Consider the following 21,437-nt stretch of genomic DNA (forward strand, 5'->3'; position numbering starts at 1 on the left):
AGATACTTGATTGGTTTGATAAGTGGCCACTCGTCACTAGTTTCCATCTAGACTCTGCTCTACTCCACCCTTTTGATCTTCTTTTTTTCCCAGGTTTCCAAAGGTACACTACATGACCAAATGTATATGGACACCTGCCCGTTGAACATCTCATTCCAAAATCATGGGCATTAATACAGAGTTAGTCCCCCCCGTTGCTGCTATAACAGCCTCCACTCTTCTGGGAAGGCTTTCCACTAGATGTCGGAACATTGCTGTGGGGGCTTGCTTCCATTGAGCCACGAGCTTTAGTGAGATTGGGCTATGATGTTGGGCAATTAGGCCTGGCTCGCAGTCGGCGTTCCAATTCATCCCAAAGGTGTTTGATGGGGTTGAGGTCAGGGCTCTGTGAAGGCCAGTCAAGTTCTTCCACACCACTCGACAAACCATTTCTGTATGGACCTCGCTTTGTGCACGTGGCATTGTCATGCTGAAACAGCAAAGGGCCTTCCCCAAACTGTTGCCACAAAGTTGGAAGCACAGAATCATCTAGAATGTCAATGTACGCTGTAGAGTTAAGATTTCCCTTCACTGGAACTAATGGGTTTCATGAACCATGAAAATCAGCCCCAGACCATTATTCCTCCGCCACCTAACTTTACCGTTGGCACTAGGCATTCGGGCAGGCAGCATTCTCCTGGCATGCGCCAAACCCAGATTTGTCTGTCGGACTACCAGATGGTAAGTGTGATTCATCACTCCAGAGAATGCATTTCCACTGCTCCAGAGTCCAATGGTGACAAGCTTTACACCACTCCAGCCATTGTGCATGGTGATGTTAGGCTTGTGTGTGGCTGCTCGGCCATGGAAACCCATTTCATGAAGCTCCCAACGAACAGTTATTGTGCTGACGTTACTTCCAGAGGCAGTTTGGAACTCGGTAGTGAGTGTTACAACCGAGGACAGACGATTGTTACGCGCTTCATCACTCGGCGGCCCCATTCTGTGAGCTTGTGGCCTACCACTTCGCGGCTGAGCCGTTGTTGCTCCTAGAAGTTCACAATAACAGCACTTACAGTTGACTGACTTGTTTGAAAGGTGACATCCTATGACGGTGCCGTGTTGAAAGTCACCAAGCTCTTCAGTAAGGCCATTCTACTGACAGTGTTTGTCAATGGAGATTGAATGGCTGTGTGCTCGATTTTTATACACCTGTCAGCAACGGGTGTGACTGAAATAGCTGAATCCCCTAATTTTGGCCATGTAGTGTCTGTGAGAAGCCTGGTCTTCCAAGGCTATTGCATCCTCTGTCACCTCTGTCTAGCCACACTACGGCCTGACGCTGCCCATCATTCGACTGTGTCTCCTAATAATATCTCCTGAAGTGGCCACTCGTTCACTACTCCCCAGATATTTAAAAGCCTTTGGATTGGTGTAGGCATGAGGGCTAGAGGGAGTTTACATATACCAGTAACTTCCTTTCATTTCTATAAAGGGAAGTGAACAAGTGCACACTTTAGGAGAAAGAGATTATTGGGATGCAACAAGAGTTTAAGTTCTCAGATTCCAGTCAGAAGAGGGCATCAGTGTGGGTGGTTACAGCAGTGTGGTGTTATGGCAGTGTGGGTGTTACATTAATGTGCGTAGCGATAGAGGACTAATTTCTTTGTTTTGTTTTATCTGTGCCATTATCGCACCTATGACAGCATGGGCAGCACTCTAGAGGCTATCTCCATTTTAAACTGGTCAATTTTCTTCTTCACGATTGGCTGATCCTTCCTGATGATCCGGTTAGACATGAATCCAACGGGGTCACTAGGAGGTATCAGCCAATGTAGTTGAAAATCCCACCAAGTTGACTACTTCTCAACACATGCTTTTTTGGCTTTTTGGCCACTAGAGGTCTCCATCATGCTCTATGGTAGCACTGGGCATTTGGTCGACGAGGAGAGGGTGTGTCTATGTTCTCTGTGCAGCAGACCTGGGTTCAGATACTGTTTGAAATCATTTTAAAATACTTTTTCCTGTGCTTGCCTGGCAAAATGGAGTGTCATGACTGGCCTGTGAGGATCAGGTTACAATGGATCACAATTCTACAGAGATCTCTCTCCCGCAGAGGGGGAGAGGTGTATTTAAAAAAACATTTTTAACTAGGAAAGTCAGTTAAGAACAAATTCTTATTTACAATGACAGCCAAGGAACAGTGGGTTAACTGCCTTGTTCAGGGGCCAAACAACAGATTTTTACCTTGTCAGCTCGGGGATTCAATCTAGCAACCTTTTGGTCACTGGCCCAACACTCTAACCACTAGGCTACCTGCCACCACTAGGCTACCTGCCACCACTACTAGGCTACCTGCCACTACTACTAGGATACCTGCCACCACTACTAGGCTACCTGCCACCACTACTAGGCTACCTGCCACTACTACTAGGATACCTGCCACCACTACTAGGCTACCTGCCACCACTACTAGGCTACCTGCCACCACTACTAGGCTACCTGCCACCACTACTAGGCTACCTGCCACCACTACTAGGATACCTGCCACCACTACTAGGATACCTGCCACCACTACTAGGCTACCTGCCACCACTACTAGGCTACCTGCCACTACTACTAGGCTACCTGCCACCACTACTAGGCTACCTGCCACCACTACTAGGCTACCTGCCACCACTACTAGGCTACCTGCCACCACTACTAGGCTACCTGCCACCACTACTAGGATACCTGCCACCACTACTAGGATCCCTGCCACCACTAGGCTACCTGCCACCACTACTAGGCTACCTGCCACTGTAACAGATGTGAAACGGCTAGCTTAGTTAGCGGTGGTGCGTGCTAAATAGCATTTCAATCGGTGACGTCACTTGCTCTGAGACCTTGAAGTAGTAGTTCCCCTTGCTCTGCAAGGGCCGCGGCTTTTGTGGAGCGATGGGTAACGATGCTTCGTGGGTGACTGTTTTTAACTAGGAAAGTCAGTTAAGAACAAATTCTTATTTACAATGACAGCCAAGGAACAGTGGGTTAACTGCCTTGTTCAGGGGCCAAACAACAGATTTTTACCTTGTCAGCTCGGGGATTCAATCTAGCAACCTTTTGGTCACTGGCCCAACACTCTAACCACTAGGCTACCTGCCACCACTAGGCTACCTGTCACTACTACTAGGCTACCTGCCACCACTACTAGGCTACCTGCCACCACTACTAGGCTACCTGCCACTACTACTAGGATACCTGCCACCACTACTAGGCTACCTGCCACCACTACTAGGCTACCTGCCACTACTACTAGGATACCTGCCACCACTACTAGGCTACCTGCCACCACTACTAGGCTACCTGCCACCACTACTAGGCTACCTGCCACCACTACTAGGCTACCTGCCACCACTACTAGGCTACCTGCCACTACTACTAGGCTACCTGCCACCACTACTAGGATACCTGCCACCACTACTAGGCTACCTGCCACCACTACTAGGCTACCTGCCACCACTACTAGGATACCTGCCACCACTACTAGGCTACCTGCCACCACTACTAGGCTACCTGCCACCACTACTAGGCTACCTGCCACCACTACTAGGCTACCTGCCACCACTACTAGGCTACTTGCCACCACTACTAGGCTACTTGCCACCACTACTAGGCTACCTGCCACTACTACTAGGCTACCTGCCACCACTACTAGGCTACCTGCCACCACTACTAGGCTACCTGCCACCACTACTAGGCTACCTGCCACCACTACTAGGCTACCTGCCACCACTACTAGGCTACCTGCCACCACTACTAGGCTACCTGCCACCACTTCTAGGCTACCTGCCACCACTACTAGGCTACCTGCCACTACTACTAGGCTACCTGCCACCTCTACTAGGCTACCTGCCACCACTACTAGGCTACCTGCCACCACTACTAGGCTACCTGCCACCACTACTAGGCTACCTGCCACCACTACTAGGCTACCTGCCACTACTACTAGGCTACCTGCCACCTCTACTAGGCTACCTGCCACCACTACTAGGCTACCTGCCACCACTACTAGGCTACCTGCCACCACTACTAGGATACCTGCCACCACTACTAGGATACCTGCCACCACTACTAGGATACCTGCCACCACTACTAGGTTACCTGCCACCACTACTAGGATCCCTGCCACCACTACTAGGCTACCTGCCACCACTACTAGGCTACCTGCCACTGTAACAGATGTGAAACGGCTAGCTTAGTTAGCGGTGGTGCGTGCTAAATAGCGTTTCAATCGGTGACGTCACTTGCTCTGAGACCTTGAAGTAGTAGTTCCCCTTGCTCTGCAAGGGCCGCGGCTTTTGTGGAGCGATGGGTAACGATGCTTCGTGGGTGACTGTTGTTGATGTGTGCAGAGGGTCCCTGGTTCGCGCCCGGGTATGGGCGAGGGGACGGTCTAAAGTTATACTGTTACACCACCACTACTAGGCTACCTGCCACCACTACTAGGCTACCTGCCACCACTACTAGGCTACTTGCCACCACTACTAGGCTACTTGCCACCACTACTAGGATACCTGCCACCACTACTAGGATACCTGCCACCACTACTAGGCTACCTGCCACCACTACTAGGCTACCTGCCACTACTACTAGGCTACCTGCCACCACTACTAGGCTACCTGCCACCACTACTAGGCTACCTGCCACCACTACTAGGCTACCTGCCACCACTACTAGGCTACCTGCCACCACTACTAGGATCCCTGCCACCACTACTAGGCTACCTGACACCACTACTAGGCTACCTGCCACTGTAACAGATGTGAAACGGCTAGCTTAGTTAGCGGTGGTGCGTGCTAAATAGCATTTCAATCGGTGACGTCACTTGCTCTGAGACCTTGAAGTAGTAGTTCCCCTTGCTCTGCAAGGGCCGCGGCTTTTGTGGAGCGATGGGTAACGATGCTTCGTGGGTGACTGTTTTTAACTAGGAAAGTCAGTTAAGAACAAATTCTTATTTACAATGACAGCCAAGGAACAGTGGGTTAACTGCCTTGTTCAGGGGCCAAACAACAGATTTTTACCTTGTCAGCTCGGGGATTCAATCTAGCAACCTTTTGGTCACTGGCCCAACACTCTAACCACTAGGCTACCTGCCACCACTAGGCTACCTGTCACTACTACTAGGCTACCTGCCACCACTACTAGGCTACCTGCCACCACTACTAGGCTACCTGCCACTACTACTAGGATACCTGCCACCACTACTAGGCTACCTGCCACCACTACTAGGCTACCTGCCACTACTACTAGGATACCTGCCACCACTACTAGGCTACCTGCCACCACTACTAGGCTACCTGCCACCACTACTAGGCTACCTGCCACCACTACTAGGCTACCTGCCACCACTACTAGGCTACCTGCCACTACTACTAGGCTACCTGCCACCACTACTAGGATACCTGCCACCACTACTAGGCTACCTGCCACCACTACTAGGCTACCTGCCACCACTACTAGGATACCTGCCACCACTACTAGGCTACCTGCCACCACTACTAGGCTACTTGCCACCACTACTAGGCTACCTGCCACCACTACTAGGCTACCTGCCACCACTACTAGGCTACTTGCCACCACTACTAGGCTACTTGCCACCACTACTAGGCTACCTGCCACCACTACTAGGCTACCTGCCACCACTACTAGGCTACCTGCCACCACTACTAGGCTACCTGCCACCACTACTAGGCTACCTGCCACCACTACTAGGCTACCTGCCACCACTACTAGGCTACCTGCCACCACTACTAGGCTACCTGCCACCACTACTAGGCTACCTGCCACTACTACTAGGCTACCTGCCACCTCTACTAGGCTATCTGCCACCACTACTAGGCTACCTGCCACCACTACTAGGCTACCTGCCACCACTACTAGGCTACCTGCCACCACTACTAGGCTACCTGCCACTACTACTAGGCTACCTGCCACCTCTACTAGGCTACCTGCCACCACTACTAGGCTACCTGCCACCACTACTAGGCTACCTGCCACCACTACTAGGATACCTGCCACCACTACTAGGATACCTGCCACCACTACTAGGATACCTGCCACCACTACTAGGCTACCTGCCACCACTACTAGGATCCCTGCCACCACTACTAGGCTACCTGCCACCACTACTAGGCTACCTGCCACTGTAACAGATGTGAAACGGCTAGCTTAGTTAGCGGTGGTGCGTGCTAAATAGCGTTTCAATCGGTGACGTCACTTGCTCTGAGACCTTGAAGTAGTAGTTCCCCTTGCTCTGCAAGGGCCGCGGCTTTTGTGGAGCGATGGGTAACGATGCTTCGTGGGTGACTGTTGTTGATGTGTGCAGAGGGTCCCTGGTTCGCGCCCGGGTATGGGCGAGGGGACGGTCTAAAGTTATACTGTTACACCACCACTACTAGGCTACCTGCCACCACTACTAGGCTACCTGCCACCACTACTAGGCTACTTGCCACCACTACTAGGCTACTTGCCACCACTACTAGGCTACTTGCCACCACTACTAGGCTACCTGCCGGTATAGAGGGGGCGCACCTCATGCCCATTGTAAATCTTAAGGCAGCAGACGAGTCCTTGTTCCTTTAGTTTTCGGGACTGGAATGTCTGTGTGGTCCTTATGGAGAATCTACCTAACTGTTTGTAACGAGAATTTCTATCCCAATGTTCTAACTGAATTACTTTATATCTCTGTCTAATTCCTGAAGGCTGTAAAGCTCCAGTTCAAAGAAATAGACAGAGTCTCAGCCTGCAAGAGATCAATTCTTTATTCAGAGAGCACTCTCCCCCCCCCCCCCCCCCCTTTTGAAATTTGAAAGAACGAGCATCTGCGATATCGTCCAATTGATCAGTGACAAATCTGCGTCACGGAAGAAAGTTCCTTGTTAGTTTTCGCATCCCACATCCTGTTGACAGACACCACAATATCAGTTACGTAACATGTGTCTGTGTACGGGAGATTAGAAATACAATTTTTCCCAGTTTGAGATCTATGACGATGGTTTACACTGTCCTAAACTGAACTGGGGAGAGGACTAGGGACCAGTGATGGAGTCTGTGTCCCATATGACACCCTATTCCCTATGTAATACACTACTTTTGACCAAAGCCCTCCTCAGTCAAAGGTGAGGAGCGATATCAAGAATAAGGTGCCATTTTGGGATGTACCTAGATTATCTTGTTATCTTGTCTCTTCTTAGTGACAGTTTGATAGTCTCTATGACTTGGTTCATACAGGTGGTACCCAGAGTCTCCTGTTATCTTGTCTCTTCTTAGTGACAGTTTGATAGTCTCTATGACTTGGTTCATACAGGTGGTACCCAGAGTCTCCTGTTATCTTGTCTCTTCTTAGTGACAGGTTGATAGTCTCTGTGACTTGGTTCATACAGGTGGTACCCAGAGTCTCCTGTTATCTTGTCTCTTCTTAGTGACAGGTTGATAGTCTCTGTGACTTGGTTCATACAGGTGGTACAGATGTACAACACATCTGACACTTCAGTTGTGACACAAATAATACTTTTTAGTATTTAAAAAATGTTGAGTTTGTATGCATTTGTTTTGTCTCCACAAAAAAAGTGCAGATAAAAAAATGGTGATCTTTGTATCAAGACTGTGTGTGTGTGTTGTACCACCTGGGTGAACCTGGCCTATAAGGTCAATGTATCATTTTGACTGGTCCACCTATCCATTGTTCTTGTCAGTAACCTCCAGTATAGTGATTGACATTGTATTCTATAGCTATCTCTGTCACTACTTTGGTAATTTTCCAGTACCCATGTTGGAGAGTCTCCAGTCACCTGGTACTATTTCCTTTGAAGTAGGAAGAAGAAGCAATATGAGGTTAAACATTAGACATGTGTAAGTAGAATAAAGGTTGAAACCATGTGAATGTGCAGGAGTGGTCCAAGAGTTAACCATTAGACATGAAGAAACATGACTAAGAAGTATCTATGTGAATAAGCTAAGCTGAACTAACCTAGACCAGACTGTCTGGGGCCACATAGAATCTAGTCAAGGCTACTAGACAGGTACATGAGTTAATCATTTCCAAGTGACACAGACCTGAACTGGTGTGGGACAGTGACTATGCATTTTTACCAACTAATACAGGGGCCACAAGCTATGTATATGTATTGGGAAGACATGGTTGTATTCGTTAAAAACTATTGGAAATGCACTTATAATGGGAACATATATATGTAATAAATGTATTATTTTATATAGTAAACCTGTGGTGGCGCCACCAATATAATCTAAACTGAGTCAGATGTGGGCGTAAACAAGCCAGAATTAAAACAGAAAGATAATGGTGGCGCAAGGCCAAGTGGAGTTAATCATTTACATAGAAAGGAGGGGACATGTCTGGTGGAAACGTATTAATAATGATGTTTTGAACAAAATGGAATTTCTCGGCTTCTGTTACTCTTGTAATAAAGTATTTTTGAATTTACAAGTTCCGGTCTCTGAGAAATATTTGATTCAATATTTCCATGACAAATTGCATCCGGCCCTTGTCTCATACCACTGTTCCAACATCAGAAGGAACACCTAGGGCCAGTCAGAAGTTGAAACAATGACAAAAGGTGATCCCCACCACTGTTGTTTGGGTAGCTGAGGGAGGGGCTGGACAAATAATATCACTCTCAAATTCATAGACAGAACTATGGATGCAAGGACTGACAATCCGTGGTATTAAAATTATAGTTAATTTTAAACTGCCTGTTACTCAGGCCCAGAAGCCTACTTGTATGTTCATGAATGTTTAATATTATGATTATTTATCCAATTTCACCGGATGTCGTCGATTGGTGTCCAGCTAGCGGGATGACAAGCCTTAATTAATCTCAACTCTTTAAGAATGTATATGTTTATTCTTCAAGAATCAATGGGTACATATAATTCAAACATGTCCAAAAATGAATTAATGTAGCATACTGGTTGCCACCAAAAAAGAAACACAAAATGTTTGACATAAATCTAGCAAAGTGATGATCTGAATACACCCCTCTATTTCATGAGGACATCTGAAGATATGTAGAGTATATGGAAGACAGTGAGAACATCATTAACATGAACACTAGAAGATATAGTCTCTCTTTGGGAGTCCTCAAATGACTACTTTAATGTCGCAAATCCTAATTGACTTCCATGCACCTAAATGAGTCCAGCGTACCTCTGTGAGACAACTTCTCCAATTAAGATGTCCACCCTAGCACCACTTCTTAATTTCATTAAATTAATGTGACTGGTCCATCAGTGATCCAGGTGTATCAGAGACTACCTCTCTCTAGTCTAGTGGGCCTCTACAGGCTCAACACATCCTGTTCTAGAACATCAACATTAATGTGACTGATCCATCAGTGATCCAGGTGTATCAGAGACTACCTCTCTCTCCTCTAGTGGGCCTCTATAGTCTCAACACATCCTTTTCTAGAACATAATGGGCTCTATGTTAGGCTGGTGTTAAGGCAGCGATAGTGTCAAATGCACATTAGTTTGCAATTTCGTCATGTAAAAACTGACGCACTGGCATTTTCCAGCCCTAATGGCAGGTTCGGGCAGGTTATACAGTAAGGTTGCGCTCAGATGGGCGGAGTGAAAATATTTGAAGTGTGTCCTTAAAAACATGATCCAGAGTGCTAATTTCAGGCAGCGCTGATAGGGATATTAAGACCAACCAAAAGCTGTTATTAGCGGTAAAACAGTTGGTTATGCCATGAATTTTGCGGAAACGCAGCTTATCCAGCCGTGACACATACTGCCCATATGTGCATGGAACAAGAGTAATGTGCTTTTGGTGCCTGTATACTTCGGTTTTTAGAAACATTTCGTTCTATTTAATTAAAAACTAAGCTTAGCCTACTATCCTCTCAATTAAGCCATTTTTGTTGTCTTCCCATTGCAATCGCAAAGTAGTCAAGACTGTCGATAAAGGGTATGGCACCTGAAACCTCTTGGAAATACATCTTAAATCACCAAAGCTTTATTAAAATATGAAGTTTGAGAGGAGTAAAACAGTGAGCTGAAATTCCCTTTTCATCTATGCATTGTAGGCAGACACACATAATTTTAGCCATGCTGGTCCCGTTTTGGACGTGCGTAAAACCCCCTCCACGATGTAGGCTACGTGTCCTAACCCATCATGAAATGAGAGATGAGAACCTCTGTGAATACCAGTGAACCTCATATTTAGTGATCTGTAACATGTAAAAATCGCTTGTTTTCCATTTCATATGTTCAAAACCTAAAACCTCCCTTAGGTTCAACAGCTATGCGTGTCTTTTTTTAAATCCTGGCCGTTTTATGATATCATTACATTTTGCATTTATTTATTGTTGTTGATGTACTTTAAAAACCGATAGCTTGTTTTTCGTTTGTTTTTACTACAACCAGACTTTTTAGAATGATTCACCTGCCTGGTATTATGGTGAAATCGTTAGTGGTGCGCTTGCAATGCAACTTCTGGAGATGTGGGAATTAGAAAACTGTTTGGATGTGCGTAAAAACCTCCATAGTCTGCGTTGTTTTAATATTACATGCCCACGGGGAGACATTATGGAGCCAGTAACTGTGACATAGCCTATTTAAAATAAGTTGTTGTTTCGTTTTGTTTAGAATTTGATTAGAATTGTTTATCTTTTTAGGCCTTATTAATAATGAATTTAATCTTGCTTATTGCCAATGTTTGGCATTTCCATGCTCAGCCATAATGTAATGTACAGTAGGCCTAACCCCTATATCAGTGTGAATGCTATTGAAGACATGCAGTTTCTTAGAATAAAGTGGACTGGAAATGGGTTCAAGTTCACGTATTTACAAAGATACAGCAGGTCTACATTTAGTTATTTTGTTTCTGTTAGCCATTTAACTACCTATGATGACTAACATTGGAGTTGGAGTTGATTCCAAGGCAAAACATTAAAGACTGTAAATACACAAGTTGAAACAACCACATATTTAACCATGGAGCACGTTCTGATTGGCCAGTGAGGGGCCAAACCTTGACACACCAACAACTTGTTAATTAATCCAAACCCAGGCCTTTGGCGCCAACACCAGCCAGTGCTCTGATAATTGTGATGGTGAAAATAGTAAAAATATTTCTGACACACCCCTCAACCTGTAGCGCTACTGCCTGCGCTGAGATGGACCATTGCGGTAGGTTTGTTAAATAGAGTCCAATGTGTTTTTCTTCTTCTCTTGAAGTTAGTGCCTTCAGAAAGCATTGTGTTACAGCCTGAATGTATTTTGTGTCACTGGCCTACACACAATACCCCATAATGTCAAAGTGTAATCATGTTTTCAGAATTTTTTACTAATTATTTTAAAATGTCTTTAGTCAAATAGGTATTCAACCCAAGCCTACATACTTTCAGGAGTACTTAACAAATCACATAATAAGTTGCATGGACTCACTCTGTGTGCAATAATAATGTTTCATTTTTGAAGGACTTCCTCTTCTCTGTACCCCACACATTCAGTGCATTCAGAAAGTATTCAGACCCCTTGACTTTTTCCACATTTTGTTGCATTACAGCCTTATTCTAAAATGGATTAAATTGTTTTTTTCTCTCATCAATCATCACACAATAACCTATAATGAAAAATAAAAAACGGTTATTTTTTTCTTCTCTGCAGATCCTCTCAAGCTCTGTCAGGTTGGATGTGAAGCTTCACTGCACAGCTATTTTCAGGTCTCTCCAGAGATGTTCGATCCAGGCTCTGGCCCACTCAAGGACATTCCGAGACTTGTCACAAAGCCACTCATGTGTTGTCTTGGCTGTGTGCTTAGGGTCATTGTCCTGTTGGAAGGTGAACCTTCACCCCAGTCTCAGGTCCTGAGTGCCCTGGAGCAGGTTTTCATCAAGGATCTTTCACTCATCACCACCGTAATAATGAAGTATCAGCTTAACATAGAGAGATTTTGGGCAGAGCTAGTTCTGAAAGAGCGGCGCGGCCCATTGGAGCGGTTGTTACTAGTTACCACAGCCACAAAGTCAAAACCCACGCACCCCGACGCGCTGTAAAGACAGTCAGAATATTTGTAAATACAGTTCAAATTAGGTTATGTTAAGGCTTTCCTCGTCAATAATCCTTATAACAAAATCAATCATAGTTGATCATGAAAAGTTAAACATCCTGTTAAATGGCAACCTGTAAATTACCATGTTATGTATTTTCTAAGTTATTCATTTTATCATAAAAGAAAGTACTACCAAAGTACCACTTCAAATGTTTTTATTTTATTATAGACAAAGAAATGTTAATTGGAATTAGGCTACTGTATAATCACTCTTATCTGTTGATTTTCAAATTAAATGAACCATAGTACTGTAGTCAAGTTTACTGGTTAACATCTGTTCTTGGAACATCAACCATAACAAAGAACCCTTGAAGAAACCTCTTTTATAACTGTATAATGTCACAGTTGGTGGCCAACCTGTAAAAAAGGCTGTCTTTCTCCTCTCCTCTCTACATAACTTCCCCTCACAGTCTTACCTGAGTGTTCTCAGAGCCCTGCCATTCCCAACCAATCAGAGCACTTGGAAATACATATCTGAACACTGCACTCGCCCACTCAGGTCAGAGCCTTATCATCGTCTGATGGGAGAGGACGCATGTTTCTGAGGAATTTTTATTGTTGATCGTAGCACTGAACATTGTGCGTGCATCGAAATGTAAGTTGTAGGGTTGGGGAGTTATTGGGTTTCTTACATGCTGTGTAATGGTATTTTATTTTACTAGGCAAGTCAGTCAAGAACAAATTCTTATTTTCAATGAGGCCTAGGAACAGTGGGTTCCAGTGTTCAGGGGCAGAACGATAGATCTTGTCAGCTCAGGGATTTGATCTTGCAAACTTTCGGTTACTAGTCCAACACTCTAACCACTAGGCTACGCTGCCATAATAATAGGGAATTGCCACTAATTACTTCCTGTTACTTTGATTAGTTTCAGCCAAATCAAAATCAAATTGTATTGGTTACATACACATATTTAGCTGATGTTATTGCATCTGTAGTGGAATTATTGTGTTCCAACAGTATCTACAACAGTGCAGTAGTATATAACAGTTCACCACAATACACACACATCTAAAAGTAAAATGATGGAATTAAGAAATATATAAATATTAGGATTAGCAATGTCGGAGTTGCATCGACTAAAATACAGTAGATTAGAATACAGTACATACATATGAAATGAGTAAAGCAGTACATAAACATCATTGAAGTGACTAGTGTTCCATTGTTAAATTGACCTGTGATTCCATGTCTATGTACATGGGGCAGCAGCCTCTAAGGTGCAGGGTTGAGTAACCGGGTGGTAGCTAGTGATGGCTATTTAACAGTCTGATGACCTTGAGATAGAAGCTGTTTTTCAGTCTTTCGGTCTCAGCTTTGATGCACCTGTACTGACCTTGTCTTCTGGATGGTAGAGGGGTGAACAGGCAGTGGCTCGGGTGGTTGATGTCCTTGATGATCTTTTTGGCCTTCCTGTGACATCGGGTGCTGTAGGTGTCTTGGAGGGCAGGCAGTGTGCCCCCGGTGATGCGTTGGGCAGACCACACCACCCTCTGGAGAGCCACTGTGGTTGCGGGCGTTGCAGTTGCCGTACCAGGCGGTGAAACAGCCCGACAGGATGCTCTCATTTGTCCATCTGTAAAACTTTGTGAGGGTCTTAGGGTCCAGGATTAATTTCTTCAGCCTTCTGAGGTTGAAGAGGCGCAGTTGCACCTTCTTCACCACACTATCTGTTAGGGATGCCCTATTCCCTATATATAGTGCACTACTATCGGCCCTGGTCAAAAGTAGTGCACAAAATAGGTACAAGGACCGCTACTTCAATGCAGACAAGAAACAGGGTTTATGTGAAATGTTACTTACACAGCTGGACAAGATGGAAATGGACACAGTTACAGTGTGCACCAAGGAAGAGAGGCCACGGACAGACAGAGCTGAAACTTCACTGTTTGACATGTGTGATGAAATCCGGCCAATTCCGGCCAAATCCAGACGGCGCTGTGGGAGTCCCAATAATGGTCGGATGTGATACGGCCTGGATTTGAACCAGTGACTGTAGTGACGCCTCTTGCTGCGTCCATGTATGTGTGTGTGTGGTAACTATTTAACTGTACTAGAATTCTTAAAAGGAAGCAGAAATTGTAAATATCGGTATTGGTATCTGTTTTTTTGGGGCAAGGAAAACATTGGATATTCATGGCCCTCATGAATGAACTGAATTACAAACTACAAGGGAAGGGCCTTGTTGCACATCAGATGTACAGCCTTGTTATTAAGGCCTTCAAGGGAAAATTACTCCTCCTGATCCGCCAAGTAGAAACCAACGATCTCACCCACCTTCTGACACTACTAGTCTGTTCCCTATCAGATGACAACAATCTCACCCACCTTCCGACACTACTAGTCTGTTCCCTATCAGATGACAACAATCTCACCCACCTTCCGACACCACTAGTCTGTTCCCTATCAGATGACAACAATCTCACCCACCTTCCGACACCACTAGTCTGTTCCCTATCAGATGACAACAATCTCACCCACCTTCCGACACCACTAGTCTGTTCCCTATCAGATGACAACAATCTCACCCACCTTCCGACACTACTAGTCTGTTCCCTATCAGATGACATTACTAGTCTGTTCCCTATCAGATGACACTACTAGTCTGTTCCCTATCAGATGACATTACTAGTCTGTTCCCTATCAGATGACACTACTAGTCTGTTCCCTATCAGATGAAATTACTAGTCTGTTCCCTATCAGATGACACTACTAGTCTGTTCCCTATCAGATGACACTACTAGTCTGTTCCCTATCAGATGACACTACTAGTCTGTTCCCTATCAGATGACACTACTAGTCTGTTCCCTATCAGATGACACTACTAGTCTGTTCCCTATCAGATGACACTACTAGTCTGTTCCCTATCAGATGACAACAATCTCACCCACCTTCCGACACTACTAGTCTGTTCCCTATCAGATGACAACAATCTCACCCACCTTCCGACACTACTAGTCTGTTCCCTATCAGATGACAACAATCTCACCCACCTTCCGACACTACTAGTCTGTTCCCTATCAGATGACCTTCCGACACTACTAGTCTGTTCCCTATCAGATGACCTTCCGACACTACTAGTCTGTTCCCTATCAGATGACCTTCCGACACTACTAGTCTGTTCCCTATCAGATGACCTTCTGACACTACTAGTCTGTTCCCTATCAGATGACCTTCTGACACTACTAGTCTGTTCCCTATCAGATGACCTTCTGACACTACTAGTCTGTTCCCTATCAGATGACCTTCTGACACTACTAGGCTGTTCCCTATCAGATGACCTTCCTACACTACTAGTCTGTTCCCTATCAGATGACCTTCTGACACTACTAGTCTGTTCCCTATCAGATGACCTTCTGACACTACTAGTCTGTTCCCTATCAGATGACCAGATGGAGAAGTATACATCACTGCTGCGTGCTTTGAACTGTGCGTTTTCTCGTCGTTTTGAGGATTTCAAAGTGTTGGGAAATGACATGCTGTTGGTTTCCTCTCCTTTCACCTTCAATGTGGACAACGCTCCCACTGACCTGCAACTTGAACTTATCGATCTTCAGTCTGATGCAGTGATTGGAGAACTATTCAAAACACTGTCACTGACGAGGTTCTATGCATCTCTCGATGAACAAAACTTTCCAAAGATTAAGAGTTATGCTCAGAAGATGTTTGTACTGTTTAGGTCAACCTATGTATGTGAACAGACATTTTCAGTGGTGAAATATAACAAGTCAAGGCACAGATCGTCTTTTACTGACTGTCACCTCTCAACAATTCTGCGCATAGCAACATCAGAAACTCTACCTGACTTCACTGCTCTAGTCAATGCCCATCAGAGACTTCACTCCTCACACTGATTGAGTGGTTAAATGTAATGTTGAGCTCTCTCTCTCTTTCTTGTGTTTTTGTGCATCCCCGTTAACAAGAGTTCTGTCCGTGGTACTGAATGCACAGTGTACCTCTGTGTAGTTCATTGAATGTTTAATAATTAAAATACCTCCCAAAAGGAGAACATGGATGTGGTTTATTTCTGTGCATGTTAAACAAGTAAAATAAGTAGCATATCTGGACGTGATTTACAGTAGATATACAGTGCCTTGCGAAAGTATTCGGCCCCCTTGAACTTTGCGACCTTTTGCCACATTTCAGGCTTCAAACATAAAGATATAAAACTGTATTTTTTTGTGAAGAATCAACAACAAGTGGGACACAATCATGAAGTGGAACGACATTTATTGGATATTTCAAACTTTTTTAACAAATCAAAAACTGAAAAATTGGGCGTGCAAAATTATTCAGCCCCCTTAAGTTAATACTTTGTAGCGCCACCTTTTGCTGTGATTACAGCTGTAAGTCGCTTGGGGTATGTCTCTATCAGTTTTGCACATCGAGAGACTGAATTTTTTTTCCCATTCCTCCTTGCAAAACAGCTCGAGCTCAGTGAGGTTGGATGGAGAGCATTTGTGAACAGCAGTTTTCAGTTCTTTCCACAGATTCTCGATTGGATTCAGGTCTGGACTTTGACTTGGCCATTCTAACACCTGGATATGTTTATTTTTGAACCATTCCATTGTAGATTTTGCTTTATGTTTTGGATCATTGTCTTGTTGGAAGACAAATCTCCGTCCCAGTCTCAGGTCTTTTGCAGACTCCATCAGGTTTTCTTCCAGAATGGTCCTGTATTTGGCTCCATCCATCTTCCCATCAATTTGAACCATTTTCCCTGTCCCTGCTGAAGAAAAGCAGGCCCAAACCATGATGCTGCCACCACCATGTTTGACAGTGGGGATGGTGTGTTCAGCTGTGTTGCTTTTACGCCAAACATAACGTTTTGCATTGTTGCCAAAAAGTTCAATTTTGGTTTCATCTGACCAGAGCACCTTCTTCCACATGTTTGGTGTGTCTCCCAGGTGGCTTGTGGCAAACTTTAAACGACACTTTTTATGGATATCTTTAAGAAATGGCTTTCTTCTTGCCACTCTTCCATAAAGGCCAGATTTGTGCAATATACGACTGATTGTTGTCCTATGGACAGAGTCTCCCACCTCAGCTGTAGATCTCTGCAGTTCATCCAGAGTGATCATGGGCCTCTTGGCTGCATCTCTGATCAGTCTTCTCCTTGTATGAGCTGAAAGTTTAGAGGGACGGCCAGGTCTTGGTAGATTTGCAGTGGTCTGATACTCCTTCCATTTCAATATTATCGCTTGCACAGTGCTCCTTGGGATGTTTGAAGCTTGGGAAATCTTTTTGTATCCAAATCCGGCTTTAAACTTCTTCACAACAGTATCTCGGACCTGCCTGGTGTGTTCCTTGTTCTTCATGATGCTCTCTGCGCTTTTAACAGACCTCCGAGACTATCACAGTGCAGGTGCATTTATACGGAGACTTGACTACACACAGGTGGATTGTATTTATCATCATTAGTCATTTAGGTCAACATTGGATCATTCAGAGATCCTCACTGAACTTCTGGAGAGAGTTTGCTGCCCTGAAAGGAAAGGGGCTGAATAATTTTGCACGCCCAATTTTTCAGTTTTTTATTTGTTAAAAAAGTTTGAAATATCCAATAAATGTCGTTCCACTTCATGATTGTGTCCCACTTGTTGTTGATTCTTCACCAAAAAATACAGTTTTATATCTTTATGTTTGAAGCCTGAAATGTGGCAAAAGGTCGCAAAGTTCAAGGGGGCCGAATACTTTCGCAAGGCACTGTATCTGTCAACACAGTCATACATTTGATGTATCATCCTGTAATATGATTCTGGCCCGCGATGGCAAAAATATGTTCTAATGTGGCCCTCCATAGAAAATAATTGCCCAGGCCTGTTCTAGAATCATCCCAGACAGTTGTTGGACCTTGCTCATGCACAGAGTAATTTACGACCCTGCGACACCAGGGCAGATCTGATAAGATCTCAGCCTGGCAGATTCTCACACAAGGCTGTAGAGAGAGGATGACATAAATCTTGACACTTTGTCAATCCAAGTAATTAATGTATCTCTTTCTCCAGGTGAAGGTGAATGAGAGGTGAATGTTTATGTACATATTGATGCTGTGTTTATAGCCCTGTTATACGTTTAATGCCATTTGCCATTTATTCATGTTCATACATGTTTATACAACAGGTGTGTCTAATCCTGAATGCTGATTGGTTAAAATTGCATTCCAGCTGGTGTCTATTCCACATGATGCCACCAGCTAAATATATGATAGATAGATAGATACAGAACAAACAGACTGAACGACTGGGTTGAGTACATTGATACAGAACAAAAAGACTGATTGAATGTGTCGAGTTTACCAAAATCAGATGACCAAAATCAGATGACCAAAATCATATAAACATTCTCAAATGGAAACAGCTGTGTCTGTGTGTGGTGGTGACTTTCAAGAGTATAGTGATGGACCTGAACATCATGTTCTAACTGGTCAGCACTACAGAGGACAGAACCAAACCAATAAGTTATAAGTATATACAGTAGCGAGCGGGTGAGGGCATTCACAGTAGACCTCTCAGACGGGTGAGGCTATACCAGCCAACAGTTTTTACATGGTCCTTCTAGCCTTATTTAGTGACCAATAGTTTTTACATGGTCATTCTAGCCATACTTAGTGACCAATAGTTTTTACATGGTCCTTCTAGCCATACTTAGTGACCAATAGTTTTTACATGGTCCTTCTAGCCATACTTAGTGACCAATAGTTTTTACATGGTCCTTCTAGCCATACTTAGTGACCAATAGTTTTTACATAGTCCTTCTAGCCATACTTAGTGACCAATAGTTTTTACATGGTCATTCTAGCCATACTTAGTGACCAATAGTTTTTACATGGTCATTCTAGCCATACTTAGTGACCAATAGTTTTTACATGGTCATTCTAGCCTTACTTAGTGACCAATAGTTTTTACATGGTCCGTCATTTCTCTGGATTTAGAGACCAATAGTTTTTACACTATCAATAATCAGTAGGCCTATAGTGTAATCTATTGGTTTTATCTGAAAGGGGCCATAGTAAGATACTGAATGTCTATTGGTTTTATCTGAAAGGGGCCATAGTAAGATACTGAAGGTCTAATGGTTTTATCTGAAAGGAGCCACAGTAAGATACTGAAGGTCTATTGACTTTATCTGAAAGGAGCCACAGTAAGATACTGAAGGTCTATTGGTTTTAGCTGAAAGGGGCCACAGTAAGATACTGAAGGTCTATTGACTTTATCTGAAAGGAGCCACAGTAAGATACTGAAGGTCTACTGGTTGATATCTGGTTCTGATCTTTATAATTTATGTTTATTTGTTAGATCAAATGTCTCTTTCAGGAATAATGGAGACTGGACCAGACAGTCTGTTTGTGACTCTCCTGTTTCTCCTCCACAGTTCACTCTCTGAGTCAGGTAACTACAGTGTTAATTCCCTCTGTGTGTGTTTGGTGTCTCATGCAACAGCAAATGCTCCACATTTGTGTGTGTGCATTATTGCATAGATTTTTAGATGTTTTGAATAAGACGTTTCTCTCAATTACATTTGACTGTCTGTTTGTCTTTAGTGGTGGGTAATGTCCTAAATACTCCTTCATTTCTGTCTGTTCTTTTCAGAGAGGTTTGAGGTTCTTGGTCCAACTGATCCCATTGTTGCTGTAGCTGGTGATGACATCATTCTGCCCTGTCACCTCAAACCCAACATCAGCGCTGAGGACATGACAGTGGACTGGCTGAACCTGGACTTCAAAGATGGTCGTGTCTTTCGTTACCAAAACAGAAAAATCATACGAGAGGATCAGATTCCCTCCTACAAAGAAAGAACTTCACTGTTTCAAGAAGAACTCTGGAGGGGAAACACCTCTTTGAAACTGACCAGGGTACAAGGCACTGATGAGGGACATTACAAATGTTTTATTAAGGCAAAGAGCTGGTATGATGATTTCACTGTTCAAGTCCTCGTTAAAGGTGAGGTTTATTTTCATGTTAATGTAATAATCTAACTACAGTACAATGACATCACCTCTTTCCTTCATATTCAAATCAAATCAAATTTTATTTGTCACATACACATGGTTAGCAGATGTTAATGCGAGTGTAGCGAAAATGCTTGTGCTTCTAGTTCCGACAATGCAGTAATAACCAACAAGTAATCTAACTAACAATTCCAAAACTACTGTCTTATACACAGTGTAAGGGGATAAAGAATATGTACATAAGAATATATGAATGAGTGATGGTACAGAGCAGCATAGGCAGGATACAGTAGATGGTATCGAGTACAGTATATACATGAGGTGAGTATGTAAACAAAGTGGCATAGTTAAAGTGGCTAGTGATACATGTATTACATAAGGATGCAGTCGATGATATAGAGTACAGTATATACGTATGCATATAAGATGAATAATGTAGGGTAAGTAACATTATATAAGGTAGCATTGTTTAAAGTGGCTAGTGATATATTTACATCATTTTCCATCAATTCCCATTATTAAAGTGGCTGGAGTTGAGTCAGTGTCAGTGTCAGTGTGTTGGCAGCAGCCCCTCAATGTTAGTGGTGGCTGTTTAACAGTCTGATGGCCTTGAGATAGAAGCTGTTTTTCAGTCTCTCGGCCCCAGATGCACCTGTACTGACCTCGCCTTCTGGATGATAGCGGGGTGAACAGGCAGTGGCTCGTGTGGTTGATGTCCTTGATGATCTTTATGGCCTTCCTGTAACATCGGGTGGTGTAGGTGTCCTGGAGGGCAGGTAGTTTGCCCCCGGTGATGCGTTGTGCAGACCTCACCACCCTCTGGAGAGCCTTACGGTTGTGGGCGGAGCAGTTGCCGTACCAGGCGGTGATACAGCCCGCCAGGATGCTCTCGATTGTGCATCTGTAGAAGTTTGTGAGTGCTTTTGGTGACAAACCGAATTTCTTCAGCCTCCTGAGGTTGAAGAGGCGCTGCTGCGCCTTCTTCACAATGCTGTCTGTGTGAGTGGACCAATTCAGTTTGTCTGTGATGTGTATGCTGAGGAACTTAAAACTTGCTACCCTCTCCACTACTGTTCCATCGATGTGGATAGGGGGGTGTTCCCTCTGCTGTTTCCTGAAGTCCACAATCATCTCCTTAGTTTTGTTGACGTTGAGTGTGAGGTTATTTTCCTGACACCACACTCCGAGGGCCCTCACCTCCTCCCTGTAGGCCGTCTCGTCGTTGTTGGTAATCAAGCCTACCACTGTTGTGTCATCCGCAAACTTGATGATTGAGTTGGAGGCGTGCGTGGCCACGCAGTCGTGGGTGAACAGGGAGTACAGGAGAGGGCTCAGAACGCACCCTTGTGGGGCCCCAGTGTTGAGGATCAGCGGGGTGGAAATGTTGTTGC

General features: G+C 44.3%; 2 protein-coding genes across 7 annotated transcripts in view; both read left to right on the forward strand.

Moving 5' to 3' along the window:
• LOC110531647 (butyrophilin subfamily 2 member A1) overlaps positions 1-21,437 on the forward strand; it is a 96,050-nt gene that overhangs the window by 35,570 nt on the left and 39,043 nt on the right. The gene's annotated exons all lie outside the window — the stretch shown is intronic.
• The window catches only part of LOC149972632 (butyrophilin subfamily 2 member A1-like), a 48,891-nt gene continuing 39,940 nt past the window's right edge, over positions 12,487-21,437 (forward strand). For 3 of the 6 annotated variants that reach the window (XM_090217657.1, XM_090217659.1, XM_090217661.1), the window contains exons 1-3: positions 12,487-12,692; positions 19,394-19,486; positions 19,688-20,038. In XM_090217657.1, the coding sequence (XP_090073783.1) occupies positions 19,399-19,486; positions 19,688-20,038 (439 nt within the window). In that variant the 5' untranslated portion in view covers positions 12,487-12,692; positions 19,394-19,398. The remainder of the gene's footprint in view (positions 12,693-19,393; positions 19,487-19,687; positions 20,039-21,437) is intronic. The other 3 variants (XM_090217658.1, XM_090217656.1, XM_090217660.1) reach the window with 1 other exon arrangement.

Source organism: Oncorhynchus mykiss, chromosome 23 (genome assembly GCF_057628025.1).
Source record: "Oncorhynchus mykiss isolate SJ-2025 chromosome 23, ASM5762802v1, whole genome shotgun sequence".
In the NCBI taxonomy this organism is placed as follows: Eukaryota; Metazoa; Chordata; class Actinopteri; order Salmoniformes; family Salmonidae; genus Oncorhynchus; species Oncorhynchus mykiss.